General features: G+C 41.0%; 1 protein-coding gene across 5 annotated transcripts in view; it reads right to left on the bottom strand.

Annotated features, from left to right (window-relative positions):
- oxr1a (oxidation resistance 1a) overlaps window positions 1-20,943 on the bottom strand; it is a 219,873-nt gene that overhangs the window by 78,612 nt on the left and 120,318 nt on the right. Inside the window, exon 1 of one of the 5 annotated variants that reach the window (XM_078171978.1) lies at window positions 8,772-9,100. The exons of the other annotated variants lie outside the window; for them this stretch is intronic. Within the exon in view, the coding sequence (XP_078028104.1) occupies window positions 8,772-8,928 (157 nt within the window). The 5' untranslated portion in view covers window positions 8,929-9,100. Of the gene's footprint in view, window positions 1-8,771; window positions 9,101-20,943 lie in introns of those variants that run through there. 5 annotated transcript variants of the gene reach the window in all.

Genomic DNA, 20,943 nt, shown 5'->3' with positions numbered 1-20,943 from the left:
GTTATATAATTACCCATAATTAATGAAATAATCTTTGGATTGCCCGGAGAGAAATCTCATGGTAGAAAGCAGATGGTAGGAAATGGAGTACAGTTGGTATGAGCAAACTTGTGTCGTCCAACCTTTGTGATGCAAAGGCGCATCTTTATCGGTCTGCGTCGCCCTTTGGAGCCCTGGCTCTCTGCATCTCGGCAGCAACACTAACCTCTCAGGTTACAGCACCAGTCAATAGCAGGAGAAGTGATGAGCTCAGCTAGGAGAAACACAAACTCTGCATTATCAGATCTTCTTATTGAGCCAAAAGAAAAGCATTCTGTTCAGGAGGCAAGATTTGAATACGGTATAGGCCAAATGCAGGTACGGAGTTAATACACCAGGGGATACTGGGGGGCTTGTCATATATATACACACTGTGAATAATAATGGTTGCATTAAATCAGTGATTAAGTGAATAAATACAAGAGCTTTTTCTAAACAGTGGCTATTGTGGCAACATGTGGCAATTAGGGGATTGATGATATGGAGTATAACAGTGGCACAAGCAGACATAAAGCTATGCCAAACTGTTCCTTTAAGGCATCTCTAATAATAATCTAATAAAAGATATACTCTGAACGGGGGGAAATTTAGAATGCAGGACTTTTAATTGTAACTGAGTCCCTTTTTTGCAGTATTGTTCCTTATACTTGTGTAAAATACCTGAAAACATCTCTCACTGCTGCATTAAATAAAGGCAAGGAGCAGGATGAGTAATGTAAAATACTCCTCAAAGTGCACCTCCTGTCTAACCACCGTCTGTAATGGCCAACCAGAAACAGAGGCTGTATCACCTACACCGACAGCTTGCTTTCCATTTACCCAGACAGGTCTGCAGAGATCAAGAGGAAAAAAGAAGACAGCGTCTCCTCAAATCCATCTGCATGACTAACTATCACACACAAGGGGGTGAGACCTGACAACTTGATGAACCGTCTCTCTCCTTGGCAATAAAACAAAAGTCATCTTACAAACTGTTTTAGTGCCAAATGTTTATCCTTTATGATGAAGCTAGCTTAGAAGGACAGGAGGTAAAATAAGAATAATAACTCAGTTGGGGGAAAAAAATGAAATTTCCCTCAGAGGTTCCCTTTAACTGAGACCATGTTTAAACCACATGTAAAATCAAACCAGTTAGGAGTGCTTTGTCAAACATTCACAGATAAGGGAGGATGACCGTTGGCCTCACTAAAACCAAGCCAGCTGTCCATCATATTGGCACCAATTCTTTGCAGACATTAACCAAGTTATGCTCCCACTGCAGCCCTGTTTTGACCACTTAGTGCTCAGAGTTCACTTCAGAAGTCATAACAGGTACTGCAACTGCAAATATGGTATTTCCTTTGGACTGTTCCTAAAAAGTTTATATTGTACAAGATGGTCTTTAAAAGTAGTTCAAACCAATTTGTAAATAACTATTGGCAAAATACTTCAATGTGAACCAATATATCAAACCTACTGAGTACTTGAAATAAGTTAAGGCAAACTGAGACTCATTTTTACATGACTGTTATTTCACCTTCAAAGGATCATGCTTACAAAAAACATCTCACACTGTATTCATGTGTACTAAATGGTAAATTGTCTTGCGTATGTGTGGCACTTTTTTAGTCTTTCAACCACTTAAAGCAATTTTACATTCCTTGTACCATTCACCTATTCACACATGCACTCAAACACAGATGGCACAGCCAGCTGGAGCAACTTGGCCCAAGAATACTTCAAAATGCGGACTGGAGGAGCAAGGGATCGAACCGCTGGTCTTACAATTAGTTGAATACCTGATCTACTGTCCCAACTACACCCGCCAACTGTATCACCATGCAGGAAGGGTGCATCTACTGCGAGCTCACCTACTGTAGCACCACTGAGCTAGCTAACATTTCAGCTCAGCGGAGGGGGACACCATTAATGTTTACATCTTGCTCTGTAATGAGCACAAGCCTCTCGCCCATGAGTAGATGCACGCTTCCTTCTTAAAGGTGATACGGCTGGCAGGTGCAGTTCGGTAGAAAGAAAATAGTTCCTACATGAAACTGCTCACAGAAAGGTCTGTGGGTTATCTTGAGGTCATGATTTCTGGAAAGAGACATTACTGTTGAGTTTTTTGAAATGTATTTTTTTGGCACTTTGAGCTCCACAAGCTGAGTTTTATTACATTTGAGAGATGGCAGACATCTCAATTGCTGATATTTCCAACACTCAGTAACTCACACCAAAACAATCTAGACTGATAAATGGCACTACAGGGGAGAGGAAATACATTTATTTTTTAAAAATGGAGTTAACTGTCACTTTAAGTAGTTAGTAGTCCCTTTAGTAGGAGCACTTCATCAAACATTTTCAGATAAGGAAGGATGATCGTTGGCCTCACTGAAGCCCAGTCAGCTGTCCATCATTTTGGCACCAATTCGTTGCAGATACTGACCAAGTTATGCTTCCACTGCAGCCCTATTTTGGAGTGAACTGTCCCTTTAAGTAGTTAAACTGCAGTGGAGATTACAGAGGGCCTAGTGAAACTGACTAAATGTCAGTTTCACTAACTGACTAAATGTCAGTTTCACTAGATGTAGAACCCTGATGTGTGGTGTGATAAACCAGCACTTAACTAACCAGTCTTCTTAGACGTGTCTTGTGTTCCAACCACAAACTCTTGGCTTGAAAAGTACATTTTTCACCATGAGAATTAACATCACTGGGTGTTCCCTGAACTCCTGCTAGAGACTGGCATAATCATCTGTACACTTAATCAAATGTTGCTTCACATTGGCTCCCCACTGATTAGCTTAAAAAAGCAAGTGAAATCCTCCCAACCTGAATCAACGAATGAAAGAGCTGCTTTCCCTGCCATGATAAACAGAGCCACCCTTAGCAAAGTCCATCAGCTTAAAAAGTCTGAGGAACAACAATGAGCAGGAAGTTTGCAAGTGATAAACTCAAATCCAAGCTTTCAAACATCCCTTTAGAAAACTCCAGCTGACGTCATACCCCTGCAATTCTTAAGTCTTTGGTTTTATTTCTGTGATGTGTTAAGGAGGGATATTACTACCACAGGTGTGGAATCCTTCAATATGAGAGCTGCGTGTTTCCAGAGGCTGGGTTCTCTTTTCAGCTGGAGTGATGAAGACGCACAAGATGCAGCTGAATCACTCAGCGCAGGTCTTAATTACCTTCCCTTAAACGTCAACTGTGCTCAGCATTTGTGCTCATCATCTGGCCTCTTTGACACAGCTGCTGTTGAAAATATCTTTCACTGATCTCGGAATTGGCAATCACGACATGTATAGTGCTACTCAGCTCATTGGCTACATGTCTATCTTAAATCTTTTCCGGCCAATCACCCTGTGATAAGTATCATCCCATGATAGGGATAAGTTGCTAACAAGCTCAGGCTCTCCGTCTCTATTTTCATCTGGATCTGAATTCTAAACTCATCTGCTTTCTAGTTTTCCTCATAGGAGATGCATCATCCTGTTAGAGGGACATACTGTCATAATTCTGGTGACAAACTCCTTGGAGAAAGATACAGTGTCAATGTGGTCATTGATACTGCCGATTCTTGAAACACAGACCAGCTTGTGTGGACAAAGCATCCTTGAAAAGTCAGGGAACTGTCATTAGTTCAAACTCTGAACACGGTTCTCTAAGTGGCATAGAGCGCTGTGGTCCGATGATTCCAGTGGGACTCCTGCCACTTATGTTCCCATGACACAGCCATAACGGATCCCAGGAGGGCCTCATAATGGCATGCAGGAGGAGTGACACGCTGATACAAACTGCTCAAGGACTTTTTGGAAATTAAGGTGATTAAAATCACCTATTACAGTGCTGAGAGCATCAGCAGATTGCACTTTCTGAATCATCCTGATAATTGCGGCAGAGTTGGTGTCAGCCTTAGGGTGAACGTGAACAGTGACAAATAAGTGAACACCCAGGGGGACAGAGAGAACTTAGAGATGCAGAGAGGAGTTCAATGTCGGGAGGAGGACAAACCTGCTCTTGCACCGAGGCGCCGGTGAATCATCTGCTATTAATACATGGGGACACAATCTGTTTGTGATATTACGGTCACTTCCCTGTACCAATATGTCCAGAGTTAAGCTCATACTGGATCAGGAATGCTTTTATATGGCAAAATGTGTGCATTCCAGTACCTAAAAGATGAATCCATGAAAACTGTAAGCTTATATGTAACATCACTTTTTGACTTATTCAATGGCATCTGTTGCTCAAGCTTTCCTACAGTGGGACATCTTAGGCTGTGTTCACATTATAGGGCTTAATGCTCAGTTCCAAGTATTTTCCTAAATTCAATCGTTCTGCCTGGACTGTTCACCTTTATGTTTCAAGTGACGCTCAGTGTGAACTGATCTCTGCCCTGAAATGTCTCACATGTGACCAATAATGTCACACACATTACAAAAACAAAAAATGTTGCAATTGCTAAACAAGCATTTGGGGAAAAAACAAATGACATAGTCGTACAAACGCTCATCTTCTGAATGATTTGCTGTGGAGGGCGGATGATCATTCCTTGTATGTTGAGGAAAGTACTGCTCATTGTTCCAAAGGCAGTTTCTCCAATGGCACTCTCCCAAACAGATGCTCATGGCTAATTATTATGCAAAGTGACATCATCGGACCGACATTTGTTTTCAGGAGAACAGGCTGTTGTTCAATGGGACATACTTTGGAATACTGAGGGATTATGGGCTGTCAAAACAATGACATGAGAGTGAGAAGACGAAGGAATGCAAAAGCAATAGCTCTATCAGCAGCTAATGCTGGGGGCTCTGTGAAGAGACAGGTGTGGATACAGGAGGAGTCAGGATTGGTGAGGCCAAAATGTAGAGGGTTTCACAGAGAACAGTGTCTGTGCTGCATGGCCAGTGATCAGACATCTATCAGATTTAGGACTACATATGAATGTGGCCCAGACCTGATTGGAAAAATGGATTTCTGTGTCCACCCTACTCTGAACAAATCAGATGAGGGCAAAATAATTTAAAAATCACGTTCCAAACCTGTGGGTCGCGACCAATTGAGGCTGCGAGACAACTACCTGAAGCTCTTCTACATCTTTGCGTTTACTGGTTTTTACCTAGAGTTTTCCCTCTGGTGGTCTCTAAATATCACCAAAATAATCCCTTTTGCAACTACTGATTGTGGACATTGCTATACTTTAAAAGGTCTCAGGCCAAAAAGATTGGGAATCACTGTACAAGAGCAACTGAGAAATCTGATCTGTAATTGATCAATAATTTGACCCTGCACAGATATGCCTGTGACGGTGCATATTTTTTATTCAATAGCAAAAAAGAAACTGATATTAAAGTGCACTCTCAGAAGATAGTTGAGATTACTTTTAAAAATGTGAGTCATGTGGGCTTCTTTATTTGCCAGCCAGTCTTACCTCTAGAATTCCATACACTCAAATATCAGATTTATATACTACATTTCAGAATATCCTGTCTTTCTAGTTTCTTCACAGACTTCAGTAATAAAATCAGACGAGCAGCATACACACTACTTTATCTGTTCACCGAGTGTTGTCTCTTTGAACATTCGGGGAAGAGTCCTAAGATGCTGATTACAGCTGAGACAGGATGATCTGCAGGAGCATGCTGTGCTATAACATGCGCTTCACTGCCTGCAGGTGTGGCAACTGTGTCTACAGCAGATACCTTAAATCTTGCTGTTGTGTCTCTAAAGGTACTTTTTAAATCTCTCTATTATGTCTATACTTCTGCCTCCTAGCAGGTAAGCCTGCAGGAGTTTGCAGTCAGTCTTTGAAAGGCTATTCATCTCAGTCACTACTGTATGTGCCAACTAAACCAATACCCCAGATAGCTGTGTGATGTTAATAGCAATGACACAGAAGCTTCCATACAGCCTTAACAATACAAGCCTGCATGTCGTAATTCATCGAGTTGCAAGTGTGACTTGTCAAAGCAGCTGCACGCAAAACTGGATCTCTAATTTTGTCTCTTTCTACCCATTTGTCTCCTGTCCAGATAAGAGCTACAGCTTCCCATACCCACTGACCTCCTTGTGAACTCAAGACTTTGACATGCATTCCAATCTGCAAAAGCTCAAGGCTGCACCACTGTGAAATCAGAAAGGGGTGGTTGCTTCCCTCACAGACTTTTCAAGTCGTTTTTCGCACACTTTAAAGCAGCTTGCTTGAGGTAATTACCTACAGTTTCTGATATTCCAATGCTATAACTGGAGGAGACCACTGACGGAGCTCTGTACCATATTCAGAGTGACCCTGTGATTCAGAGGTTGTCTGCACACAGCTCTCAACATGGAGGCTGAGTCTGTGGCTAGCCGTGTTAACAGTGCAAACAGTGCTAGCAATGGCAACAGTGCTGACAACGCTAACAGTGTAACCACAAAGATCTATATACTACCTTATGGATCTTTCAAACACATAAAAACAAAAACAAGTAAGAGATAAAAATGTATCAGAAACTATTTAGATAATCATTTAACTTAGTAATTGAAATTACCCAGTTTCAGCCTTGCAACTGTGAGGATTTGCCCCTCTTCTTCATCTTATGTGATTTTAACTGAGTATCTTTGGCTTTTAGACTTTGGTCTGACAAAATAAGAACTGAAGACTTCATCTTGGGTTTTAGGAAACTGTGATTGACATATATTTCTATTTTGTGCTATTTTGTAGTACAAAATGATTCATTGATTGGCAAAGAAAATAACTGACAGGTTCATCAACATTGGAAAATAATTATTAATTGCAGCCCTACGCCACATTTCAAAGTCTTTATTCAGCATTTAAGACTGGCTCAGGTGTCATCTTTTATGTGGAGCTTTAGTCATGTGATAGCATGTGGTCTTATGAGGGGGGGACCACAAACCCTCTCTGAGTTCAAGTATTAGACGTCAGATGTGAATGGTCTCCGTTTTTTTCTAGCAAATACATTACTAATAATAAATACAGACTTTTATTCAAAAAGTGAGCAACAAAGCCTCACTTTTATAAAACTACATGAGTCTCATGCTCATGAATTGCTGCTGCTCTAGTTAATGTGCTGCTCCATTCCTCATGCAGCACTTGGACCTTAGAAACATTGCGTTCATGTTCATTAAAAAACAATAACACAGGTGATGTCCATGTCTGTTGCTAAGAGGATGGTATGGACAGTGCTGGGCCCTTCGTCAGTGTTGTCAAACACTGCAGTGCCGACCTATGCTTCACCCAAGACCTCAGTGCTCATCCTCTCTCTAACATCATCCTCTCACTTCCACTACCTGACTCCACGTCTAGTTAGTTTCATTCTTTCCCCCTGAGCAGGGTGGTAGCCTGCAGACACAAGCCACCCCCGCGGTCCACTCTGCTGCTGGAAGAGAGAGGTACAGGGACTGCTAATGAACCCGACTGCCATCCGTGGCGTTTCAAGAGCAACAGAGCATGCATCTGATTAATCTTTGTCCTAATTAGATCGAACAATTAACCTGCCTGCCACAGAGCTCTGGAGCCTGATGACTCTGCATAAGCTGCAAACCCCTGTACATTAAACCAGAGCAGGGCGAGAGTGTGCCCTCACTCTGCAACTTTCTGTTTTCAGAACAACCAATTACTGCTAACTAATAGCGCAAAACCTTCTGTGTGATATTTTGACAGATCATGTGGCCGAGAGCTCAGATCCATTCCTGCCTTTCATTTCAATAGTGCTACAGATCTCAGCTTTTAATTCAAAGTCAGAGAAGGCACTGATGGGTTTCATAATAAATTATGTGTGAGAGGCAAAGCAGAAAGAGAAAAAAAAATCCAATCTTCATTAACATGGAGATACTCCCTGATGTGAAAAGCCTTGAGAACATGCTTGTTCACTGACTGACTGGATGGTTTAGCTTGCACTGCCTGCTGATCTGAAATATTTGGAATGCCTCGGTTGTTACAGGCGGTGTGTCCTCACAACAAACTGGACGGGCAGAGTGCAACCACAGAGCACGTGAACGTAGCTGGTTTGCTGAGCTCACATCAGTTCAGACATTAGAAAATAAGGAAGGGAAGCAGGCATGGGGACCCTGAGTCCTACGAAAACACTATCCAGGAAGTCTTTCTTAACATGTGTGCAACAACAAGTGTTGCATAATGCATATGTGTCCCATTATTAAGCTTTGTGCATGTAGAGAAACTGACACATGAATCTGTCGTTTAAATTTATGTTAAAGTATTGTGAAAACTTCAGCTGACAAGGCTGCAAGTGACAACAACAACATGACGTGTGTGAGAGTTGCAAACTTCGTTTAAAATCTAGTCGGTTAATATTAGGCTGCTAACTCATATGGTATCAAATGCTAATCTTTGTCTACTTAGTTTTGGAGTCATTATGATTAAAAACATAGCTGTATTTCATTAACTTTTGTTTCAACGCTGGTAGAAAGCACTGAGCACAGCGTGTTTGATCGACATATGACTGCGGAAATACCTAAACTACAAGCTGAAATTATATCGAAATAGGCGACACTTAATGGAGAGCACACCGCCGAATTTAAGGGTGACACTTAAAATGTATGTCCACATATTCTCACCAGCACGAAAAGTATCCAAGGGACGAGGAAACGGTAAACTAAGCGATTTCTCAAGGCACTTTGGCAGCACGCTCTGGAGTACAGACATGTGTTGCAACTTTTTCTCTGTAAGGCTGGACTCCTCAAGTCTCCAAATCAGCTAACGGAACTGTAACGGAACTTAAAGTTGGACTAACCTGTTTTGAAGTCGTTGTTACTGTCGTGTGTTGTCCCAGCCTGGACATGTTGAATTTCGACAGTGTCCTGTTCGGGTCCAGGCCACAGTCTCTGGGAGATTGCGTCCCTGACAACTCTGACAGGGCTGCTGCCCGTAAGAGAATATATGAAGTCCATAACACTTTGTTAAAACCTAGCCAGTGTAGCTAAAAACAAAGCTTTAAATTGCTATAAAGCCTGCTGTCATTGCGCAAAACGCAGTGTTGGCGAAAAGTCACGGGCTCAGACTCGCGGTGTGAAAAGCCTCCAACACTTGACACATTCCAAAACAGGAACTCATTGAAATACACCAACAAGCCCCTAGTGGAGTCAAGCCGTGCAACGCACTTTGGAAATACACTGCCTCTGTTTACAGCAGCCCACTGCCCTACTGCCCTGTTTTCACTGGGCTGACAAGTGTATTTATATGTCCAATACGGTGCCCATATTTGATTCAACCCCGAGGGAACAAAACTGAGAATATTACGGTGTAGCACAGTCCGACATAGTGAAACTACTACTACTGTTATTTTTTGCAGAGGATCTCAGTTAATGACAAACCTCTTCTCAGCGAATTCCAGTAAAAGACATTTAAAATAAAGTAAAGTTTTTCTTTCTAAAATGTAGCCTACAGATTTCCTCCTACATGTAAGCCAGGCTATATGTGGAAAGCAACATTTTCGGTAGGCAGTTAGGTTTTCCACATGTAGCCTATATACAGTGGCGTCTCCTAGTGGGGGGACAGGAGCCCCTTGATACAATTAGCCTACTGCCCCAGCTCCCCCCTTTTTAAAAATTAAAATAAATAAATAATAATAATTAGAGGTTGATATTACTGTCTTTAAGAAACTGTGGCACGTTTTTTAAGGAAGTGCGAAGGTAATGATATTTTGTGAACTAAATAACTTTAGACCCCTATTACACAGAAAGTGTGTTGCACATTGCAAAACGTGAAGGGCACCACACTGCCTTTTTTTTAAAAAATTGAATGCCACTATTAAAAAAAAACACTTGCTGCGCCTTTTTATTGTTGCCACGCAACCACCGCATCACCTTCCTGTGTACTCAATCTATCATTTTGTTTGTTTTTCACAGTAATTAGTTGCTACTTACAAAAATTTTGAGGCAGAGGGTACTTGCTGTAGCTCTGGTTGAAGGTGAGAGGCAGTCAGTAAATAGTTTGCTGGGCACAGAGAACAGAGATCTGTGTTGGAACACATGAGACCCTAAAAAAGAGGGTGGATCACAGGGAGAGTCACCAATTGGTCCAGGAGCTTCGCCTCAATGATGACCATTTCCAGGCATATTTTAGGATGACCAGGGGTCAGTTTGACAACCTGCTGTCTATTGTTAGGACGTATAGCTCTGGGTATCTAGCAACTGCTACCACCAGTTTCTCCTCCATTGTTTACCAGCTGGAAACTTGTTGTCGTGGCCATCACAGAAGGCCCGCCTCTCAAATCATCCAATTGGACAGTGAAAAAAGATGACAAAAAAAGAAATTACACGGGGCAAAGTTTTTTCAACTTGAAGAGTTCAGAGCACTCCAGCAAAAACACCAGGTACCCAGACCACAGAAACCCAAGGTGCATCGCAATACAAAAACTGTATTTTTTATTGCTTAAACTGAATGAACTCCTTCAAATTAAAGCTGTATATTTGTCTTTTTAAGGAAAAGGACATTCAGCCTTTTTGAAGAACAATGAATTGGGGAGCAATTGGAGGATTGTTGTGGAGGATTGTTGTGGAATTCAAAATGTTAACTCAGTACAGGTCTTTGAATATCAGATGGTTAACTGTATTTTTTGTAAAATAAGAAACCAAGATAACATTCCTTCACCTACGTACTTCAACAAGAGAATTCCTGAAATTTAGTTATGGCTTTTGGTTTTGAATTTCCACTCCAAGCTTTTCAGTTGCACCATCTGGTGTTCCCTATGAACAATTCTGGCGGCGCCACTGAATTCATGTTACTTGGGGTTTCAGGTTCTACATTCTCCTCTACAGCTGTTCCTATAGGCCTGCATTTAATGTGAAATGAATAATGAGTTGGAGATTCTGAGCTGATTGGAGGCAGACTTCTAAAGGTTATTATAATTCAGATCATGGGGATGAATAATGAACTTTAAAAAATAAATCTTTACAAATAAATAAATAAATGCATAAAGATGCATCTGAGCTCAGCCAACGCCCATTGCCAGACTGCTGCCAGGATATTTTACAGCCATCAAGTGTGTGGCTTTATGACACCCCAGAGAATGACATCCGTCTGACTCCCACCATAATAACATTCTAATAAATTGAGACATTCGGAGCCAAAGTACACTTCTGCGCTCGTGTGTGACTCAAGGGGGCACAGCGAGAACTCTGAGACCTGTGACACATAAGTGGCTGCTCGTCTAGTGAGGGATAGAAGGAGATGGCATTTGAGGTGCGTAAATGAATGTGGGAAAAGTGAAAAACAGCATGTAATAATTGGGCAGCAGACTCAAGTGTTGAATTGAAAAGACCGTGATGCATTATTCATCTAGGGACGGAGCAGTTGTGAGACAGGAGTCAGGAGTGTAAAGAAATCCTGTAATGTTTCAGATAAATTAGAGAAGCGATCAAAATGAGGGGCCTGGTGTGCATTTGTTCACTTATTCACATCAGAAAAAAGTAAAGAGGGAAGCATTTCTTTTCAAGCTGTAATCTGACAGGGGGAAGTACCTGGTATCTGTGGTAGGTGGGCTGAGGTTCAAACAGCTGTTTAATTGAGTGCTTGAACCAATGTGATTTCAGACAAGTCAGGGCCATATTCAATACTGAATGTGCCCCATCTGCTGGTTACACTGGGTAGTGCATGCTGTAGTGTCCTGCCTCACTGAAAGGAGCCAAAGTGTAGGTGAGCAACAGTAGTAGTCACAATCAAAATACAGATCATGTCACAATCAAATCCTAAAAATATTTAAATCTGTTTAATAAGCATATTTTCTTACTTTTTTTTTAAAGTCGGGGTGACTGCTCCTCCACAATTTGCTTTTCACAAGGATACAACTCCAACCTGCTTTGGTGTACCCTGAAGGCAACTGTAGTTCTGTGCAAATGATGGCTGCAATTAACGACTGCTTCCACTATTGATTCATCAGTTGATCATTTTATTGATTAATCCAGAAAGTTAGTCTACAAAATGTCAGAAAAAAACAGTGAAAAACCAACAGCACACAACGAATTCACTGACTGTATCAATCATCAAAATGATTATTGTTATTTTAAAGGGGAACTACACCCTTTTCAAAGTTCATACATGTTATTCCTATGGTCTGACAGTCTAAAAATATTACTCAACATGAACAGCTTTCTCCCAAATCTCAACCGTAGAGTGCTAAAACTCAAATGTGTGATGTCATAGATGATACATTCTGGAGCAGCTCCACTGGCAATGAATTTGGAAAAATGTTGTAGATGACACAGCACACCCAGGGGAATGTTCTGAGTATATGGGTATACTTTCTGTTTAAGAACTGAGAACACTACAATTGAATAAAGCTCATTTGGGTATAAAAGAAAAGTAAGCAAACATTCTGTGGATCCCATTCATTGTCAGTGGAGCAGCTCCAGACTTTAAACCCACATCACAAGTTGGAGACTTACTTCTTTGGTTTCTGGCTCTGAGAGAGAGTAGCTCATGTTCATAAATATTGATTAAACTTTCCCAGGCCACAGAAATAACATATTGGAATTCTTTATTTAGGTGGCATTCCCCTATAAGCGCCATTCAGCACTTCAGCTGTGTTAGAATTCTGTAAGACAACTCATCCATTCAAATCATTTGGCATTCATCAGTGTTTGCAATGATAATGACTTCTGTGACAGTAAAACTCTGAAACTTCTTTGCACATAGCCTGCGGCACATAAACCGGTCAAACTAGTTTATGCAACTTAACTAGAGTACACACGTAAGTAAAACACAATCTTGTTGTCTTGATTTTAACTGTCATTCAAAGACTTCTGTCAACAGCTCTCACGCTGACGTAAGAGCCCCTTGATGGACTTGCAATCAGGGGATTTCATTTGGCCCTCTGTTCCTCTCTGACCTTGCACAGGGCCCTGCTGGTACACTTGGCACTTGGACAGTGTGTTTAGACGGGTCTCAGACTGGCCCAGTGCCACCCCACAGGGCCTTGTAGCTGCGTGATATACTGTGTTGTTGTACAGCTGCCCAGAGCGGTCATCAAATCATCCATAACATCCTCAGAGGGAGGCTACAGCTTCCTCCCCTCTGCATTCCAACCTCATTGGTTGACAGATATACTTTTTAGTGGTGCAGACCGTAAAGCTGAATCTAGTTATAAGGGGCCTGTTTTCTTGGAGAAGTCCTCCAATCTTTAATTAAGCTTTAGTGTGACCAAAGAGGGAAAATGAAAGAATTCCCTCTGTGCTTATCCAACAACATGAGCCTCATTGCATGGATATTATGCAACATACTTTGTTCTACTTAAGGTAGCATGCCTGATGTATTATCTGTTTTCTGTATTTTATAGGTGATTAAAAAGACTTTGAAGCCAATTAGTCAACTGACATCCATTATGGTGTTATGTTCTCCTAAATGTCTGCAAATTACCCTCTTTGTTTGTAGTGATAGGTCATAATACAGTCTCCCTTATTTACAATATCCTTTCATTTGTGCATATGTTAGCAGTGCACGCCCAATTTAAAATACTACCATTCTGATTATTCACCTCGTAATATGATCAGATCAGCACTTTAGAGTCCAGTAATGTACCGGTGAGGGAATCATTCTGTTTAATGACTTTAAAGTGGTGAAGTCTTGTTACACAAGAACCTGTATAAAAACCTCCTGGTGTCAGCAGCTGCCAGCGAGAGCCCTGAGAGGGTCTTGTGTGTGAGGCTTTGTCATCGTCTGAGAGCAGGGCACTGGGGAGCGAGTGTTAATCTCAGCAGTTTCCCATTGAGAGCCAGGTAGGCTGCAGTCTAATCCCGAGAAGAGGAGCGCTTTCATTACGGAACAACAAACATGAAGGCCACTGGGGAGCTGCCGCTTTACCACTGTCAACGGATGGCCGGACTACACAAACGAGGTTACGTAAGCAGAGCTAAACACCAGCATGTGTGCACTGGAATATCTGTATTAGCATGTACACACTCACACACACACACACACACACACACACACGCACGCACACACATTTTCACACAATCTGCTCTTTTCTCCCAGACATCTCCCGTTTACAGTGGAAATCACGATGACATAAATGCAGCAGGGGGTTCACTCATGCGACACAAATGCACCTGCTGGCAAACACAAACAAGCCTTTCAGTGTGTGGTAATTGGGGAGGCTCACTGAGATGTGTAAGGCAAAAGAGATGGCTTGAGATAGTTTCCTCAGAAATGACGAATCTCACATGGCATTTCTTGGAGCATCTCTGGAGCCGGAGTGTAAATACAGAACATACAGCAAGCATTGTCCTGCATTTCATGAGTGTTCTGCTCCATTATCCTGCAGCCTGTACAAGAGGCGTAAACACGATGACGACCAATAAAGACAGTTAGCTGCTGGAGGAAGCTGGCTGAGGCACCCAGACAATGGCGGCAATCACAGGTGTTTAACAGCCCTTGTCAGAAAATCCCACCCTCTCTGAGGCTTTCTCATTGGGGAAGTGAAGCTTCGCCTCTGAAAAGCTGTCAACGCTACAACAAATGAACATGTTTTTCACTCTGCCAGCAGGGCCCAAATATTCATGAGAGGGAAAACATGAATCAAATGTTGTGTGACGCCTGTTAAGACCATGACAATGCCAAGCTGAATCACCAGATCATCTGGAGGAATAGGGCTGTTTAATTACTCAACGCTGTGGTTACATAAATCTGACTGCTGCCACTCAGATGTTGTTTATCATTTTTTATATTCTACATAAACACTCTACATATCTGAGCCTTCAGCATCTCCCAGCTTGCAGCTCATATGAGCTACAGTAAAAGGAGTATACCAACAATTACGGAGTGTAGCTGCTATTGGTCAATATGTGGTTTGGAATGTCAAGATTAAAGTCCACCTCCAGACAGGTTTTAAGTATGTACTTACAGTAATATATTGTTAAACATGGTTTTCCCACATCAAAAGTAAAAAAGCAAAGCCCACCACTGCTGCTTGCGCTAGGTTTTGCTTTTGCTTTCTCCAGCGCCGCTCATGCTGAGACCCTCAGGAATTGCACTAGGCTCTGAAACCAAGTTATGTAGTGGCCAAACTGTGTAACTACATCTTCTAGGTCCGTCAGGTGATGCCAAAAATACCTTTTCCCATAGACTTACATTGGGAAAAGACATTCACTGACATTCATCATGGGATACATTCTTTTGTGAGTCACAACCCCTGCGAAATGACTCATTTGACTATCAGGATTTGATCCACTGAGTCCAACGTCATTTTTAAAGTCTAGAAGAGCCGTACAATGAAATAGTTTTATCCCCATTCGAGTTAGCAGAGGGGTAAACCAGAAGTAGCCGGCTCAGCAGCTGGATGTAGCTGCTGGAAAGATGAAGTCTAAAGTGTGCTTGCTCTGTGGGCCCAGTGATGCAAAAGATCAAAGTAATTTTACACCTGGGGGATTGAATATTTCAAGCTGAGCAACTTTTATAGGGCCCCACCTCCAACGCTGTATCCAGTTCTCCTATATACATCCATGCTTGCATAGGTTGACTGGTGAAAGAGCAGCGCGCATCAAGATGGCTAGGGCTAGCATTAGAGGAAACATCTGAGAGATTCAACCATGCTACATGTTTAAGCCTCAGACTGAGATGAAGAGTCTGTTGTGCACCAAAAAAATGGGCGACTAGCAGATGTATCAGAATGATTAGTGTCGTTACCATCTTTATTTGTTTATGTTCTTTGTTAGCTTGTAGGCTAACTGGCAGCGGCTGAAATAGCACTAACTGCTGTGAAACAAAACATCTGCTTTAATGGGGTTTTTGGTTTTTAGGTTTACATCCTAAAATTGCACACTCTACCGTGTTTGCTGTCTAAACTTTCACTAATGCTAACTCTGCTCTCTGTACTGACAAGTCCGCCCTGCACTGGCGGTTTCAGGTTTCTTTGCAGGTGTTGTGTCAAGGTCTATTCCTTTGTCGATATTTGTTTCAGGTATTAGTCAGCATTTGGCTTTCAAATTAATAACGTACCTAATCTATCTTGCCCGGCGAACGTTTGAATCTCAGATTTAAGGAAAGTGCACAGACATCGCCACCTTCAGTAGACGAATGTGAAATCACCTATCTAGTGACAAACTGCACAGACACAAGGCGGTAAAGTCAAGGTCAGACATTTTAGGGGACATAAACATATAAAACACACATTTTCGAGTGGAGAAGGACTTTAATAATAAAATCATCTGTGTGTCTTAGCTCCATCAATGATTATGCAATGCGAGATAATAAGCAGAATCTTAAAATTGAGAAAATAACTTAGTAGCTCTGATGCTAAATAGCTGCTGAAAGAAATGGGAAATACTGTCGAAAAATTCACACTCACAAAACATGGGGATCTAGTCTTTCAAAATCACCTGACCTTTGGGAGAAATTTGGATCAGAATGGGCAAACAAATGCAAACATGTGAACAACATAGCCATCCTCATGGCTTACAAAATCTGTGAACAAAGGGTTACATGATAGACATTTCATTAAACTATCTCCATGACAACTGAGCAACTCTATTCACTGTGGAAGGCTGGTAAAAGCTTTGGGCACGACAAGTGATGTTAACCTTGTGTTGACAATTTTGTCGGAGCTGTTGTATGTAAGGTCACAAATGAACCTTCAGGCTGAGAGTGTTTTGACTGATGTGGAAAAACTGGCATTTAAGTAGACCATCATGGAGATATACAATTACCCAGACCACCACTGGACCTTGGCCTGTAGAAAATAAGAGAGGGAGTTCAGGCAACCAATCACTTCCAAGGCAGCCAATCCCATCCCAGACTGGTACCACAAAGGTGCTTCTTATGCTAAAGGACAGGGTCATGGATATTAAGTCAAAAGCTCAAGACCTACAGCTGGAACTAACCCTGGGCTTCTAAGAGAACTACTCACAACAGAACCGACACATCCACCATGACATTATCCTGCCATGAGGAAAAAATAGGACCTAAGCAAAAAGCATAATCACATCAGAGGCACTGTCCTAATTTTAGAAGATAAGCCGCTTGTCACAGTCAATTGTGCTTTTTTATGCATCTGAGTTTTTCCCTCTAACGAATTCAGGAAACTCTGGCCAAGAGTTTTTCCTCACTTTAAGTCAGATTTGTGGCCAAAGGAGCCACATAGATCATCCCAAAGTGGATCTTTTGTTGCTATGAGAGCTTTACGTAAAGTAAATATGGGTAAAGACCGAATGAGTTTGAGCTTGAGTGTAGAACCAAGCGTCCGTATTCTTATCTAAATGCTTTCATGTTAAGACTCTGCGAGAGACAGCAGACAAGGAGGTAATGGCTGAAGTGATGTCGTACCATCCAGTCTGACACTGACCCGCCGCTGCCACAATTCAACCCACTGTTATTGCCTGGGCTTCTCTCTCAGGACAGTTCTACAGGGTGGCTAGTTGTGATCGATGACCGGTGGCGTTAGAGCGGGCTATCTTTCACTGCCACTTCCACTGCCCCCGCTCACGGTCATCTATCCTCTGTGGGTGTCTGCGCTGTCTGAGGCTGCCACGAGAGGCTGGGTGGCCCCGACGACTGATGACCACTGGCTTAGCAGGAAGAACACATCCATCTGCTGAGCTGAGGGCTCTCTCCTTCAACCTTTTCACCTTCCTCTGCTTCCTTTATGAATGCATCTCATTTTATTCCCTCGCAAGTGGGCTGTTAATGTCAGGTACGGAAGAAGAGAGAGGGAGGGAAGGGAGGGAGGAAAAATAAGATGGTAGGAGATGAGAAAGAATGAGAGTGTGAGGGAGGAAGGTAAGAGGAAGGGACATGCATCAGACATGCACCAGTGCCCTCTTCATACAGGGCAATTTATTAAAATAATAAAGCCCAGCCTTGCGCCGAAGGTTGAGCCCACAATAAACCTGACAGAGATACAGAAAGAGAGGCTATGAGACTGAGGCATCGTGACGCATATAAACAAAACAAATGCTCTGTCATGTCAGTGTCCACTTTATTATCAGTGCTGAACTCTTCAACAGGAGTTAACTGATTTCTTTTAAACTCAGACACAGTCATATATTTCATCATTACCCTAAAAAGCCTCTCATGAATCACTCAGCTACAACAGAAGCACAAAAGCACAAAGATTGCTCTACATAAGCCTCTTCGCCTCGTCAGGCTTAGAATCAGACTGCGAACGGATACAGCAATGCACTATGGGATGGGGGAAATTAGAGCCAAATGGACATCTTAAATCCGGCAAAGATGGTAAGACGTTCTGCATGCTCGCTATCTGCTGTAAAACTGTCCTCTCCCTGGACGCTCTTCATTTATCACCTGACACTGCCCATTCCACAAGTATGCTAAATTGGATAATGAATCTCTCCCCCCAGGAGATGCAGTAGATGAATAATTTGTTGGTTAAATTACGAGCCGGGGACATACTGCATCATTCGATGTTAGTGTCTTTAAATGGATGCAGCCTTTAGGAGTCCATAGGAGCGACATGAAGGAATTGGGAACCAATGAAGACATAATTAACTGTGCAAGGAGGGACTCATTAACAAGAGTCACACTGTGTCTGTTAATGAAACATACTTAAGTCAAATACCGTTCCAAAGTGATACACAGGTTACACTGTAGCTATCTCTGTGGCTAAAATGTTTTTCTTTCTATCACACATTGTATCTGCTGCTCTTTTTGTTTCAGTCTCTAACAAATATCCCATATATACGGAAGCCCATCCCCACCAATATGATGAAAAAAAAAAAGATCCTCTAAGTCATTGAAATAAGAAACTTTCTCAAAATAATGACTTAATATCTCAAAATAATGAGAAACTGTCTCAAAACCATGAATTAGTGTCTTAAAATAATGATTTAGTATCGCAACACAACGATATAAATAATAACTAAAAATATTTACTTAATATCTCAAAAATAATGAAATAGTATCAAACTCTTAAAATACCATGCTGCTATCTCAAAATAATCAGCAGTTTTTTTTTCAATACTAATCTACTTAGGCCTATTTTGAGGTATTTCTAGAAAGCTTCATTATTCTGATATACTTTCTTATTATTTTGGATACTACGTCATTACTTTGAGAACGTTTAATGTTGCAATACTAACTCATTTTAGGATACAAACTCATTATTTTGTTTAATTTTCTCAATAGGTTACAACATTAACTCATTCTGAGATACACATTCAAGATAATAAGTAATTATTTTAAGATATGTGTCATTATTTTGACATTTCTCATTTAACAGTTCTCATTATTTTGAGGAAGCTGCTCATTATGTTTCAACACTATTTCATTTTGAGATATTAACTCAGTATTTTAAGATAAGCAAGTCATTTCTTTGAGAAAGTTTCAAGTAATGTTAAAACACAAAGTCATTATTTTAAAATATAAATTCATTATTTTTAAAAAGTTTCTCATTATGTTGAGAATGATGTTCATTATATTGTGATACTATCTCATTGTGAAATACTAACTTGTCATTTCAAGATAAGCAACTCATTCCTTTGAGAAAGTTGAGACACTAACTTTTAAGATACTAACTCATTTTGAGATACCAATTCCTTTTTAAAATAGTCATTATTTCAAGATAGGTAAGTCATTATATTAAGAAAGTTTCTCATTATGGGGACATACTATTTTTGAGACACCAACTTATTTTGCAATACTAAGTCATCATTATTTTGAGATACTGAGTCATAAAGTTTCTCTTCATAATGACTCGCAGAATCTTTTTTTTCCATCAGATGGACAGAAATAGGCTTCCATATATAGGACCAAAACATGAATCAATACAATTATGTGGTGCTGAGATCAAGCTCAATGTCTTATTTTCCTCCTATCTAACAGAATAAGCATTATTGCAGTCTTTTATTACACAAGGGATGACCGGGACGATGCTGAGCAAGAGCTGAGTGTGGGATTTTTTTACTGACTCTGATACAATTGTACCTTTCCAATAACTTGGATACTTTTCAAAATGGCAGTTTCTCTATCTAAGAACTTTTTTTTCTCATATATCTAGTTGGGGTCAATAAAGTCCTTCAGGACAGTGAGACACAAGAAGCAAGAAAGTAAACACAGGTAAAGCAAGAGAGACAACAAAGAGAGTAAGAAAGCAGTTGGTGCAGTTGGGAGGGAATACGCTCACTCTTTGCATGTATGTTAAATATGGAGCTAAAATAAGGATTTGGTTAGCCTAGCATAAAAACTGTTGTAGAAGCAAAGAGAAAACAGCCTGCCTGGCTCTATACATTGTCCAAAAAACAACAAACAGTAGCTCTAAAGCTACACCACATACTTTAATTCCCTGTGAAACCAAAAAATGTTAAGACAGCATGTTCATTATTAAGCTTCAGTGTTCAGCGTTTCCCCCTGCTTCTAGTCTTTTGCTAAGCTATGCTAACCACATTGCCACTAGCTCTGCAGTAAGCACACAGATGTGAAAATCAAAAGACAGCAAATATACAGATTTCCAAAAATGCTTAACAATTCCTTTATGTTTCAGAGAGTTTAAAAAAAATAAAAAATAAAATTCTAAACAGACAATTAATCAAAAGTTATATTTTTCAGATGAGAATAAAATGCATATTTGTGAAGTAAAAGTCAAAAGTTAGGTCATTATGTGTGATAAATATGTAATGTTATGACATTACACATGCATTCTTTATGCAGATGTACTGTACAGCTTCTAAAGGCTGTTGCTTTATGTAGTCCTTCCTGTTTATGTTCCAGCAGTAAGGCCTGTATATGAATGTGTATATGCTGTGACAGAGAGCATGTGTCAGTCATGTCTACATGGCAGATTAACGCCCACAGTCTGTACTGTCTGACCAGACGACTGATGTCATACCTGAGGCTTCAGAAACTGTCTGAGCACTGAGGCCACACAGCCATGACCCAGCAGCACCAGTATGACTAATGTGTTGTCATTAGGGCTGTCAAAATTGCTCAAAAATGACGTTCGAATATTTCTTCTAAAAACA

Source organism: Epinephelus lanceolatus, chromosome 10, assembly GCF_041903045.1.
Source record: "Epinephelus lanceolatus isolate andai-2023 chromosome 10, ASM4190304v1, whole genome shotgun sequence".
Lineage (NCBI taxonomy): Eukaryota > Metazoa > Chordata > Actinopteri > Perciformes > Serranidae > Epinephelus > Epinephelus lanceolatus.
The sequence above is the reverse complement of the archived record's forward strand: the minus strand, read 5'-3'. Positions and strand labels throughout refer to the sequence as shown.